Below are 14,740 nucleotides of genomic sequence, written 5' to 3' on the forward strand. Positions count from 1 at the left end.
TCTCAGCAGTGAAGCATGCTTGTAGTAACACTGAAAGTGGATATTGAATCCTTGGCAATGGAAATAAGCACAGCATTTAATTTGGTTTTATTTCCTGATTTTTTTAACCTACTTAACATTCTGTTTAAGAGCTTGTTGTGAAGGAAACAAATGCTTAACTCATTTATTTATGAGTATATCTAGATTCTACTTTGGTCATAAAACTGCATCCACTTGGCATTTGTTTCTGGTACCTTATAGCTTTGTGTTTTCAAACTAATCCTTTGGAATTGCCTACTTCATGGACAAGTGAAGGCCATACAAGAAACCTTGGATTTGTTATCCTTTCATGTCATATAGGTACCACATGATCACAGAACTCCCGCTGCTATTTGTGCAGTACTTGCAGAGTTAGGAGAGAGAAGTCCTTTTCCTGTTAACATATTTCCTGAGAATACAGCAATCTCTCTAAAAGCTTTTACATGACTTGTAATGTGTAAAGATTTGTTTCCACAGGCCCAGAGTTTTTGTTCCTTACATTTTTCTTAGTACTTGCAAGGCAAGTACCTATGGGAGCCATAAGCCGTAAGACCAACATAGAAGGCAAAAGAAGTGGAATCAATACAAATATCTACTTCAGAAGTCATCATGGCATTTGTCATGGAGAAGTTCTACTAGGGTTAAGCAAACTTTCCACTGCAACTACAATATGGCACCCCTCGTGTTACAAAGCTAGCATATTTTCATGCATTTAATGCACACCATACATAACCTACATGCCAGGACTTGGGAAAAAAAAATCACAGATTGCTCTTATCCTGTACTGAAAAAGGGCAATCAGGCCTTTTGGGATAATAGGATCAGGAACAAGGATATCACTAAGGGGAGATGGGACTTTGCTATTTGCCCTCTTTTTACCCACACAGATGTATACCGTGTGTGTGTTCTTTAAATGACGCATAGGTTATATGCATGAAAACTCATTAAAATTAATACACTAGCATGTTTCCGGTATATGTTTATGCCAGAATGATAAGTATGAGAAAATACAGGTAAGACTATTGAGACAGAAGGTATTGGAGAGTAAAAAATTATGCATTTTTGTATGCGTTTCTAATATTTTTGGAACTTTATAATTCAGACAAAGCTGAATAATAACTGTTAATAACAAGGCCTTGAGGAATACTGGTGCATTTCACTAGTTTCTGTACATCTCAGTCATTGATTTGCTACCTTATTAAAAACTATTTCATTACCTGCTTTTAGCTCCTCACCATCCTTATACTGCATCGCTAACCAGCGTGTTGTCATTCATATAAGAATATGTGGAAACACCCAGAACTTCATGTAGACATGAGGTAGTATATAGTTCTACATACATAATAGGAATCACTTAGAATTCCTATGTCATCTACACAAACTCGTGTGTTAAGCCCCTGAAAGAATGAGGTGAAGATTCACTATTTTTTTTTAACTCAGAATACCATGATCTTGATGGTAGTGTTTGCATCATGTTGCTGCAAGGGATTTCCGTTCGTTGTATGTAGCACCTTACAAGAGGGATATAAATGAACTCCAAAAGAGCCAAAAGAGGCAGCTGATAATTTATTCTAATCTATGTGGTGAAAAACTGAAGCTCAGGAAACTAGTCTTGCCAAAGTGCACAGGAAAGGTAATTTCCCACGAAGGGAAGGAGTATGGACTCAATCCCCCTGGCTGGCTAAGTTCTGTTTTGACTCGTAATGCTTTAAGACTGCTAACACTAATGCAATTTTAGTTTGGCCTGCGGACAATGGTAATAGACTTTTGGACTGAAAGATCTTGGGCTCTTCCCTTACTAATTCTTACTCTGTGTGCGTAAGGCTTGTAGGGATCTAGGATCTTGTAGGGAATACACATCTGCGTATTCCACTTTTGGATGAGGATTTTATTTGAAGATGATTAAGAGCACTCATTGAGGACACTAATGGAATGTAACAATGGGGAATTCATTTGAGGAATGGAGGGGATGAGTCGAGGATGTCTTGTGGCGTAGTTACTCTTGGCTCAGCAGCTCTCATCCATTATTTACATCTCATCCTGATAAGAATGCCAGAATGCCTCCTGTTGTCTTTTATGAAGCGTGGCATGTTATTTCAGGACTTCTTAATAAGTGTTATGCATGCTTGCCATGATGCTGGCCAGGACAACTATTTAGAAACACACATTGCACATTTGGGACAAACTGCAGAAAATAGTTTATCTGCCTGTTCTATTACTCTAGCTTAGGGTAGTGATTTGTATTACTTTTTGGGAGGTGTGCATGCATTTTCATCTTCAAATTATTGCTTTAAAATTTTTCTTTTCAGTCCTTTGGTGCGTGCAGCCAAGTGCATTTAGTACTAGAGCTGGTAAGTTTTCAGAACAATTTGCAAGGTTACTTTCAAATTGCCTTCTTACTGACTGAAGGAATTAGCTATTGCAGAGAATCTAGGATTTGTGTGCTCTTCTATGTGAAAAATTGCATGCTACTCAAGTTTCTCAGTTCCTTTCATCTCTCCTGACTTGAAGAATTAAACCAGAGGATTCTGCACCAGAAGAGGAAGGTGGGAAACAAACAGAAAACAGAACAGGGGCAAAGGTTAGGTGCAGCTGGAGAGAATACCACAGTCTACAAGTAAAAAATGGAGAGTGCGTTGTGCATTGCAGGGCTCAGCTGCCTGATTTACTCTTCCTGTTCTGGAGACCAGGAGCAAAAGGAGGTGATAAATTGTTGAGGGCCTTGGGATTAAAACAGCATGGTGGAGTTAAATGAGCTTCTGGGAGCTTCCTGGGAATCATCTCCAAATGCTGAAGTGCCCAAGTGCTGCAAGTGAAGAAAGAGGGAAATACCCAAAGAACTGCCTGAAGCAAAGAAGTTGACTTCTTTCAGCACAGCAATGGTGGTCACTGAACTAGCAGAAAAACGCTAAAGCTTACAAAAAAAAAAAAAAAGATTAAGTTTTAGGTATGGGGAAACATACATTAGCTTTTATTGTTTTTATCTAGTACTCTGTATGCCTTGTACTTTTGGGTGGAATAATAAATAATGCTTTCTTTGGGGAAAGCACAAGCAAGTTAGCTGTTGCCATAAGGCGGAAAGGGAGGAAAGCTTATGAAGTTACAAGCAAGTTGGGATTTTCTCTTCAACATGTTCAACGAAGAAGAGGGAGTTGCAGCTTGGTGGTGGAGGCAAGGAGTGAGTGGTCCAATAACAAACCTGGTTGCGTGGGAGGTAAACTTGAGTGAGGATTAAAGGCTGAAAAGATCAACTTCTATAGTTGCAACTGTGACAGTCAGGAACAGATTGATGCTTTCATTGAGCTTTTTCCTCTGTGTACTGTTAAGGCTAGCTTAAGAGACTCATTGTCTAGCAAGTATTGTCCTCAAGGGATAGTCTCCAATCCTATTATAATCATGTCAGCTGTTGGCAAACTGTCCTTGATGGAGAAACTAGCTTCTTCTCACCTCATTTATATCCTACATAATTATTCTGGTTATTCTTGATTCACATCTGTGCCTGTGGGAAGAGAATCAGTCAGTGGATTGAGGCTTTTTTTTGGTTCATGCTAGAGTTTAAGATCCTTCCTTTGTTCCTAACTTTATCCAGTCATTTAAATGAGATACGCACGTTTTCTAGTCCAGATACAGGCTTTCCTAAATGTGAAATTCAAAATGTAGATCCAAATTTTACAAATTCCACAGCTTTCAGATTCATCTTGTGGTAGGTATGGTAGTGAAAAGAGGTGACTCCATGAAATAGTACAAGGTCCTGATGTAGTCCATTCAAATCATTATATCTATTGAATGAATCAATTTGAAAGAACAGATTATTTACTTTAATTAACAATAAAAACTAGTTATCCTCAGAACTGAGTAGCTTTATTTGGCTTATTCACTACACAGCAATTGGATAGATTTAGGTGTGGTTATAGAAGTGAGACGGTATAAATTTAGGGCAATGAAAAAGGGGAATCCTAACTTCCAAACTGTGTATACTGTGCAAACAGTATGGTTACAGTACATATTATTTTTGAAGCATGGAAATACCCTAATGTCTTTAACTGACCTGACCTTTCATCAGTCATTTTCAGATGGGCTTTATTGCATTCAAGAAAGGGAATATCACGAAGTAAACCCCAAAATAACCAAGTTATAAACAGCTGGCCTGGCTGATTCATAGAACATTCAAGCCTGTCATGTTAAGTTCATAGGACATTCAGTCTCTTCATATGGTAACCAGTGCTCTGAGTTTCTCAGAAGTTAAATGTGAGAAGCCTATGGTGTTGTGCTACTCATTCAATTTATTAAATATAGTTTTTCAAACACCTGTATCACTTTTCTCCAGAAAGATGCCATTCTTTTTCTCATGTGTTACTAATTTTGTTTCTGACAATTATTTTATTTTTAAAATTATTTTTATTTTTATCGGAGTATTTTAGCTGCAGGAATGCATCCCAACACCCACGGATGTCATTTAGTGCTGAAATTCAAGCACTGTATGCCTACTGCCAGAGATGACACCCACTCACTAGGAATATTTATGCAGCTATATGGGCAAGGCTGGAACTGTGAACATACCTCATTCTCGAGAACACTCTGGCTTAGCATTCTCAGCAGCTGCTCTGAGTCATAATGGGCAGACATCCCAAGAGATTTCACCATGCTTCGGGGCAGAGACTGGTTGTATCTCCCTACTTGAAAAGCTCCAGCCTGCCCACAAGAATAGGGAAGAAAATGTGTCTCTCTTGCAATGCTTGTTGCAGGAGAAAGTTGGCTGCATCAGCCTGAAAACAACGAAGAACCAGAGATGAAAGAGTTCGTTCTTTCTTAGTTTGGATGGTAATGATCCCCAGGGCTCAAATGGGATGCTCTTCACTTGTTTTCTGCCCTCACTGCAGTTGCTCCGAAGTTGAAACCAACATGTGTTGCATGACTTTTTCCACTTTTTCTGCCTCCAGCGGGTGAATAGAGTGTATGGTCTGATATTACATTTTTCTAGGCAAAGGGGAGGTGACCCAGAGTGGCTTCTTTCTTAAATGTTGGTGCTCTTGGTTATATGTTAGAGAAGATTTATACCCAAAGAGAAGGTTTATTAATTGTGTTATAAAAGACGCTTAGCTATCCCAAAATATGATTCTGAACCTGACTACGAGGCCATTACAGAGAATGCAGATATATCGGGTTTGTGTGGCAAGGTTTTGCTAGCGGGGGGGCTACAGGGGTGGCTTCTGTGAGAAGCTGCTAGAAGCTTCCCCCATGTCCAATAGAGCCAATGCCAGCCGGCTCCAAGACGAACCCACTGCTGGCCAAGGCTGAGCCCATCAGCGACAGTGGTAGCGCCTCTGGATAGCATATTTAAGAAGGGAGAAAAGTTGCTGCACAACAGCAACTGCAGCTGAAGAGAGGAGTGAGAATATGTGAGAGGAACAACTCCGCAGACACCAAGGTCAGTGAAGAAGGAGGGGGAGGAGGTGCTCCAGGCGCCGGAGCAGAGATTCCCGTGCAGCCCATGGTGAAGACCATGGTGGGCAGGCTGTCCCCCTGCAGCCCATGGAGGTCCACGGTGGAGCAGATATCCACCTGCAGCCCGTGGAGGACCCCACGCCGGAGCAGGTGGATGCCTGAAGGAGGCTGTGACCCTATGGCAAGCCTGTGCTGGAGCAGGCTCCTGGCGGACCTGTGGAGCCATGGAGAGAGAGGAGCCCACACTGGAGCAGGTTTTCTGGCAGGACTTGTGACCCCGTGGGGACCCACCCTGGAGCAGTCTGTTCCTGAAGGACTGCACCCCGTGGATGGGACCCATGCTGGAGCAGTTCGTGAAGAACTGCAGCCCGTGGGAAGGACTCACGTTGGACAAGTTCATGGAGCGCTGTCTCCCGTGGGCAGGACCCCACGCTGGAGCAGGGGAAGAGTGTGAGTCCTCCTCCCCCTGAGGAGGAAGGAGCGGCAGAAACAACGTGTGATGGACTGACCACAACGCCCATTCCCCGTCCCCCTGCGCCACTCGGGGGGGAGGAGGTAGAGAATTCAGGAGTAAAGTTAAGCCCAGGAAGAAGGGAGGGGTGCAGGGAAGGTGTTTTAAGATTTAGTTTTTATTTGTCATTACCCTACTCTGATTTGATTCGTAATAAATTAAACTAGTTTCCCCAAGTTGAATCTGTTTTGCCTGTGATGGTAATTGCTGAGTGATCTCCCTGTCCTTATCTCGACCCATGAGCCTTTTGTTATATTTTCTCTCTCCTGTCCAGCTGAGGAGGGGGAGTGATAGAGTGGCTTTTGTGGGCACCTGGCATCCAGCCAAGGTCAAACCACCACGACAGGATAGGCAATATTTTTTAATATTTGCAGTTTTTTAAAAGTTGATGGTTTTCTCATAGCATTTGTTGCACAAAAAGAGGTGTGTATAAATGAGAGCAGGTCATTATCTGCTAGAAGAAAATGAAGCCATTGATATATAGTAGAAAGTACCAGATTTGCACACACTGTTATACAAGCGTTCAGGGTAGCCACTGCATTCTTCTAAGTTAAAAGCTGGTGTTTGCTTTCTGGATATTCTTCTCCTTCCTCTGAACTGGGGACCTGCCAACCTCAATGGAAGGAAGGGGTTTGAAGTGCTTACTTATTACAGGCCACGTTTCCATACAGATATGTTTGGATGGGCCACTGCAGCTCTTGTTTGCAGTCACCCAGACCACTTCTCTTTCCTTTACATATTCTGTGGTGGAAGCCACCTAATTCTGTTTGGTATCTCATGTAATCCTTGCGGCAATTACAGCAGTTGTGTGTATGATGATGCACTGAACATTGGTATTACATGAACATTTAATTGGAATAGGGGCTACCAGACCAGTTTCTATAATTTAAAATATTTTAGCTGGAATAGAGAAGACATCCTGAGGCATGACCATGTGCCAGGTGTCAGTACTATTGAGAGTACAAACTGATAAGATGTAGGAACTTCTGGCACATGGAATGGTGAGTGTCACTGAAAAATCATTGTCTTAGCAGATGCCAATATTTTAATGGAGGCAGCAGTACTATCCGTGGAATATGTGAGTACACAACTGCCACTGCCAAAAAAATATATAAAAAATCTTGCCTCTAGGTTTATTCTATGTACTGCTTTCCCCCTGGGAATCTTGATAATGGAAATGTGCAAAGTTATGATTAATAACAGTGAATTTCATGAATATAATCACTGTCAGTACATACTTAGGATACAGATGAGTTACACAGTACATCTCTATCATTGATCATGTATGTGAGAACCATTAAAGTATATAAAAAAAATTAAATGATTAATCACATTCCAAACACAGTGTGAATATAATGAATATAAATATTATGTGTGAGGGAGAAGGAGTTGTTTAAAAAAAAATCTTTATATCTGATCACAATAACAGAAGAAATATCATTTATCTTGTCACCTTTAACTTTGAATCAAGTCTTATAAGTTTGAGCAAATTAACTGCAAACTTTAGTGCAACAGGTGTGCAATTAAGGCACAACAAAAGAGGGTTTATTAGACTCAGAATGTCATTTGGAAGTTTTAATTGCCTTTGCAAGATAGGGGAAAGTTCATTCTGAATGTTTTACTTATCTTCCAGGAACCATAATTATGTCAGAAGAATTGCAAGATGCTTTAGATAATATGTATGATGCTAGAATTCCGAAACTATGGTTTAGGATTTCCTGGGAGTCGGCTACTTTAGGATTTTGGTTTACCGAGCTTCTTGAAAGAAACCAGCAGTTCAGCAGTTGGCTGCAGGATGGCCGGCCAAATCAGTTCTGGATGACAGGATTCTTTAATCCACAGGTAAGGCTGCCGGATTGATCCTTCTAACTCCTATGTAACAGTTAAATTAGACCTTTAGAGAACTTCAAGCTGACTCAATCGTGACTATATGAAGTGTAATCTAATTTCAATTTTTAACATAAATGTAGGATAAATTAACTTCAACATCTATTAAAGAAATTTTTGCTAGACCAAAATAATATTACTGAAATAATGGAATGCATCTTCTGGTTGCTTTAATTATAGTGTGGAAATTGGGTAAATACATCTTTTCACATTTCAATGTTATCCTCCTTTTTTCCCCTCTTCTGTTACAGTAATCTGTTTTTCATTCATTGTATGAAAATCCCTTTGAGTACAAAAAAAGGTAATTTGCAAAACTTTGACATAGGAAGAAGAGATTTGGACTTGGCTCTCAGTACTTGCAAATCAGTTCCTTGAAATGGAAGGTTTGTTATTTATACCACCCCAGAATTGTGCCAGACTTGGTCTGCAGAGACATATAAAAAATACAGCCTCTCGCCTGCACCATCTAAAATAAAAACCTGGCACAAAATGAAACACAAAAAGGGAACAGCTGAGAACAGAGTTAAAAGAAGTAAAGTATACATACCTAGATGATGTGTAGTTTCTTTGCACAGCTATCCACATTCATTAAAGCTTTTTATGATTCACAGATGTTTGTGGGAAGTAGGAGTTGTGGAAGTGAGTCATTGTGAGAGTATCCAGCCAACAGGTTTCTGTGAAGCCTTAGCAAAAAGCTATTTTAAAGATCTATTTTAATCTCAGTACTTGTTAGCAATGCAAAAGCTAGCTGAAACAGCTGCCTAGAATAGAGAAAGCAACAGTGGCAAGTATTCTCTCGGACTACTGCTGGGAAATATTCATCTATCATCTATCCTGTCTGTGTCAGCTGTCTGCCAATACCACTTTATAGCATGGAAGTGTGCTCACAGAATCCCTAAGCAAAGGGTTCCCAAGCAAAAGTATGAGGGAGAGGAGTAGGAGTTTTAATAAAATGATTGTGCTTCCATACTTGGTTTGTTAGCAACACACTGACAGTGGCACTCTAAAATATTCCTAAGTAACTTTTGCAATGATCAGGCTGCATGCAACCCTAATAGGCTTTTGGGTTTTTTCGTGTTTGCTTTTGCACTACAGCTGAGCAAGAGCTGATGCAGATTTTGTACTGGCCATTTTAGCTGGCTTTTTTGTGCTTTGGGGTTGTGTCAGTTCTGACATTTTGCCAGCCCAAATTGGGCATCCTACATTTTTTTGGAACTGTACATCTGGATTTCTCAAAAAAGCTGCCAAATAATCAGAGCAAAATGTCCCCAAACAAGTTGTGATTTAATAGACCATAGTAAGTGAGAAAGCCTCCAGAAATACAAAAATTAAACACTTCATAACGCTTAGTTCTAAAAGTCCCTAAACACATAGTGTGCAGAGAAAAAAATCTGAGAATGAAATGTGCTTACCTGATTTAAAAATGTATTTGTGCTGACAATCACAAGCTTAAGCATCAGAAGGTTATTGTTATAGTCTCCATTTTCTGTAACCCAGGCTGTGGGAGCGGCTCATTCTACAAGAAATTCACCTGAGCAAAGACTCCTTTTCTATTTAATTAACTATTATTTTGTTAATAGTCATATTGCTGTGTTTAAAATCAGTATTTCATATGTTAAAAAAATTGATTTTCATCTTCTCAAGCAAGTTGAGGTGATGAAGTATTAGTGCTGCAGTGCTAATGGCTTGTTTGTAATACCTGAGAAATTGTCAGAAAAATCCTTTCATTTGTGAGACAAAATGCAGCTCCTAAGTAATTTGTAATTTGCCTACTTGCATAGATCTCACTGTTTGCTTTATAGTCAATGGATAAATGCCGTGGAAAACACAAGACAATAAAGTAGATTTATAGCACTGGGAGAATGAGGCATTTTGGCAATAAAAAATAATATAGGACCTGACTCTGCCTTCTCTTGGACTGTTTATACACTAGGATAAACTCAGTAATTTCACAGAAGTTAATCTTTATTTATAGTGATTCAAATGAGAGCAGGCTCAGGCTTCTATGTAAAAGAAACCTGATTCCCTGTGTGTGTCTGTATCGGGCCAAGATAACTGGGGTGAACAAAACAAGAAGTGCTATGAATTTTCTTCCCTCCTGGAAGTTAATCGGATGTTACTGGATTTTTTCCTCAAAAACTTGACACTATGCGTATGTCATTTCTACCTCCCAATTTCCATATTGTGGCTGATACTGTTTTATTGTTTCCTTGTTTGCATCTCTGTATCCAGTTGCTGTCACTTGTCCTATATATGGATTTTAAGCCCTATGAGGCAGAACTGTCTTTCTGGTTGTATAGTACTTAGCATAATGAACCCTCAGCCTATTTCTAAGACCCTTAGATGCCAAAGCAATGTCAATACCAACAAGAATATCAAGTACCATGCCTCCATTCCTTGGTGCCCACTTAATTCTAGTAAACCTGCCATAATTTGCTCGCTGTAGAAATTGCAAAGTAAGTGACGAACAAGGAACCTCCTAAGCAAGGTAAAGGAGAAAATATGATTGTGAAAGCACTAGACTTAACTGATTTCCATATTTCTTGTTATAGCTTCCATGGATGCCTGCTTCTCCCTCACTAGAAGGTTCAGAGTTAGTTTGCATGGGTTCTTAGAAGGCAAAGGGACAAAGCTTTAGCAGCCTTCAGTGAGCAGGCCAGGGAGAAGTTCAGGAAAAGGCAGGTGAAGAAAGACGAAATAATTTTCCCTGTTTCTGAAATCTCAACATGCCCCCCCCCCCCCCCCGGCCAAATCCCCACACAAACAAACAAAAAAAAAAAAAAGAGGGCAAAGATTACCAGAAATCAAAACAAATGTCGTGGCAAGTGGTCCATTATGTCCCTGACAGAGGGTTTTGGGGGGAGCCAAGCCCTCAGCCATACAGTGGCACCTCAAGCCACTCGATTCTTTCTTGCTGTTTATTGTGCCATTCACCCGCTCTGGGATATCACAGCTGTAGTCTTTAAACACTGTCTAGGATTCATTCAAATGAGCAGATAAGTGCTAAAAGTCCCACTGCAGACAGCGTATAGGTCCTGCCATCTCTGTAAGAATAGTCTGCAGTCTAAATCTTATCCCTGAAGACAACTCACAGCTCCGAGCTTACTTTTATTCTAGTGTTTCCACAGTGCCTTTGAACTGATTCCCTTAATACAGTCATTGCTCTGTCCTGTCCTCTTCAGGCTCTTCTTTCTTTAATATTTCAGTTCTTCTGGGATCCAGTAGCCCTCTGGGGCCTTCTGGCAGCGAACACTTCGTGTATTTTAAACTATTGGTACGAGCATGTTTCTACAAATTGAAATTCCACAAATTAACTACAAGGATTCTGCTTTCATTTAATGGCATTTCTGATAGAAGAACTTGGCCTTTAATTCTGTCTCCCTTAGCTATATGCTGGAGTTCTCAACTACTTCAAATGCAATTACAATTATCTGTGCTATCACAAAACCTCTTTAATACACTTGTCCTGAGGTCTCTGGAATTATATTAATGAGAAGCAACCAATGTCAGTTAACTGAAACATCTGAGTTCATGAAAGCTATCTCATGTTCTCATAACTTGAAGGGTACTGCATAGCTACAAAGTGCTTAGCACGTGCAACAAGCACTCCAGTGCCAGCAGCCAGAGATTGGCCCCTGCATTCAGTAGACCAATGTGTTAATGTTTCTTCATCTGACTTCTTTCCATTCATTTGGCCCTAACAGTAGCTCAACAGAGCATCTTGCACTGTGAATATTGAAGAAAAATAAAAAAGCTTGTTCGATTCCCTCATTGCTCCTGATTTCTTCCTAGCTGCGCTGTTGGCTCTCTAATACCCACCTTTGTGTGTTCCCCATGTGGCTCTGTATTATCCCATCTCTGTCTTCAGATACCTTCTTTCTCTGCTCTGAAATCTGTCTGAAACTTCTTCCTACTCAGTAAGTCCCTCTTGCTCTTGCAGCTTCAATTTTTGTGTTTTATTCATTCATCTCATGGCTGTGCAAATGGGTTTCCATAGGGTAAAATGAGGTGTACATCCACAACATGTCCACTGGAAGTGCAAAGCATTCTATACCCTCCTGTCTCTTAGGACTAAGGTACTTCCCCTGTATTGCAGTGTGCGTGCACATGGGCAGTTACATGAGAGAAGCTAACCAGCATCTTCAGCCTGGCTTGTCTTGTGATAGCCTGTAACCATATCATGAGATTGTAGCTCTTTAGAACAGAGAGGTTCATTCTGTGCTGCTGAAGTGCTGTGAGTTTATCTTGCTGCTGTCTATAATAGTACGTTATTGTAGTATATTAAAGCTTTGCACTGAGCAAAGTAACAGAGGCATTTCACTATTTAATTGCATGATTCCAGTTTGTGCTTCCTTTGTATTCTGTAAAATGCTTCATGATTTGTTGACTGGAAAGCAATTTTACAATGTTGGTATAAGAAAAGGTGAGTAATATAGCACAGCAAATGCCAGTGTTATTTGTGGCTTAGCAATTACCTGTATTTGGAACCTCACAAAACACATTAATTTGGCAGCCTTGTAAACCTCTATCCATCTGGCTGGTTGTAAAGTAGGCATGTGAGGTGAGGTGAGTTATACATGCAGCTTCCGATATGTTAAAGCAGCCAATTTGGTGGCTTCTTAGCACCAACACATGCACACCAAGTATATAAGAACGCATGGTACTGGGACAATGTGGGAAAGCACTGGCTTTACACAACTGAATTTAGTTTTGTATGCAGATAAAATTCTGTGGGATGAGGTTTTATACTGCTGATGTCACCATTATACAGGAAAAAAAAGTTTGAAATGGGTAAGCTCAAATATTTTAAAACACTCTATGTCATATTCAATCTCCTTAGGGATTCCTAACTGCTATGAGGCAAGAGACAACTCGCATGAACTTAGCAAAAGGGTGGGCACTCGACAGTGTTGTTTTACACAATGAAGTGACCAAGATGATGAAAGAAGATGTTGCTGGCCCTCCTCCTGCTGACATTGGTGGGGTTTACATATACGGCCTTTTCCTCGAAGGGGCAGGTTGGGACCGCAGAAACAGTAAGCTGGTTGAGTCGGGACCAAAGGTAAGGCTCAAGTGAGCATGGCTGACTGTGACATAATACCGTGTGCTCAGAGAACACCAGTAAGTATTTTGAGTGCCTGCAGCAGTGGTTTCACAACAGGTTTTAAGAGGGTAAAACACTAGCAGGGCTGGGAAGAGGACAGAGTGTTTACCCACCAGAAGCGAACAAAAAGACTTCTGTCAGAAAATGAATTTAGGATGCGCTGCACTAGAGCAGACCAGATGCCGGGCTCCTTGGCTTCAGGGATCCTAGAAGCACAGCTGCATTTGAATAAAATAGTGCAACCCATAGTCAGCCTTCTTTTGACTGACTAAGTGGGGCCCTATCACAACTTCCAAAGCCCAGGACTGGGTTTGATGACAGCTGCTGTGGAGGTCAGTGTTTGGATGACTAGAAATCCCTGGCATTTGTTTTTGAATAGGAGGACGAGTATTAGTTCTGGGCTTATGCTCAGTTATCCATGCATGGAGTTACATTTTACTGATGTGACTAAGCAGATTTAAAACCTAGCTATGGAGTAGTGATTAGATGCTGTGGTCACTGCCCAGGGAAAGCTGACATTATCTGCACTGGTAAACTTTTTCCAAACCAGTGATAACTGTCCTGGAATTGGAGTTGAGGTAATTCCTCTCTGTAGGTAAAACACTTCCGTGTCTGGCTGAGAGCAAACTTTTCCAAACCAAACCTTGCCAGCTATAGCTTCTGGTGACAGCTGTTGCCTGGTTTGTCAAAAGACACCTTCAAACATGGAGTTTACTCAAGTGCTCTGGAGTGTTCAGCAAGCCTCCATGTTGCTCTTGGGTTTGGGTCTTTTTTTTCCCCCTGTCAATGAATACTTTATATTGCTGGAAGACCTGAGGGGATCTAGTCTGGATAAACACCCAAGAGGCACCTTGGATCTTTGAAGCTCCACTGCCAGCAGTGCAGAGGTAACAAGGAGGCTTGCTAAATGCAGCTTGGCCTTTGTAGCTCCAGTCCTGCCATGGAGGGAGCAGGAGGTGGGGAAAGAATGGGGAACGCGAGCCGAAGGGGCAAAGGACAGGAAAAAAGACAATGGTCTCTCTCCCTCCTAGAACCACCCTGTCGTTTTTCCATCTACTTCCATGGCATACAGTTTTCCATGTTTCTGCTGCTTTCTTTTCCTTCCAGGCTTCTTGACGTCTGTTGTGCCTGAGCTGCCACTGGCTTAAAGTTAGGGTCAACGTAGTAGTGAGCATAGGACTTGTGTTCTCGTGTGTACCTCTGCTGAGGTGCTGGTGCTTTTGCTGAAGGCCATCACTGAGTCTAGTTCCAGCATTTGGAGTTCGGACACCCTATACTGCTTCTCTAATGCTGAGCCCCGTGTCTCTTTTAACATTCTCAGGTGCTGTTCACAAGTCTTCCTGTAGTCCATGTGTATGCTGTTAGCACAACAGCACTACATGACCCAAAGAAGCAACAAGGAAGTGTGTACTCCTGCCTGTCTACAAAAAGCCTCGGAGAACAGATCTGACGTACATTTTCTCTTTGTATCTGAAAACAGTGCAGAATCCTGATCACTGGACTTTACGGGGGGTTGCACTGCTCTGCAATTCAAAATAAGGACCAACAGATAGCTATAAAGAAAGAACCACCTAGGAATATTAATCTGCAGCCAGTAGGACTTCTGTTGTTATTGACAAAGTGGTGGCTACCTTCTCATAGGGGTATAGGAGTTAACAAGTGACGTATAGAGATTGTGTTAATTACACATAGATCAGTTTACTCTGTTCGCAGCAAAAATGCTAAATGTATTTAACCTGGGAATATCAGAAGGAAAACAGTTGCAGGTGTAAAAT

At 41.0% G+C, this 14,740-nt stretch overlaps 1 protein-coding gene across 1 annotated transcript in view; it reads left to right on the top strand.

The window, feature by feature from the left end:
* The window catches only part of LOC127012599 (dynein axonemal heavy chain 5-like), a 172,072-nt gene extending 157,568 nt beyond the window's left edge, over positions 1-14,504 (top strand). The window contains 4 exon segments of the mRNA XM_050890811.1: positions 7,608-7,816; positions 12,702-12,923; positions 14,287-14,374; positions 14,377-14,504. Of these exon segments, the coding sequence (XP_050746768.1) occupies positions 7,608-7,816; positions 12,702-12,923; positions 14,287-14,374; positions 14,377-14,504 (647 nt within the window).
* The last annotated feature ends 236 nt before the right edge of the window (positions 14,505-14,740 follow it).

Source organism: Gymnogyps californianus, chromosome 2 (genome assembly GCF_018139145.2).
Source record: "Gymnogyps californianus isolate 813 chromosome 2, ASM1813914v2, whole genome shotgun sequence".
Lineage (NCBI taxonomy): Eukaryota > Metazoa > Chordata > Aves > Accipitriformes > Cathartidae > Gymnogyps > Gymnogyps californianus.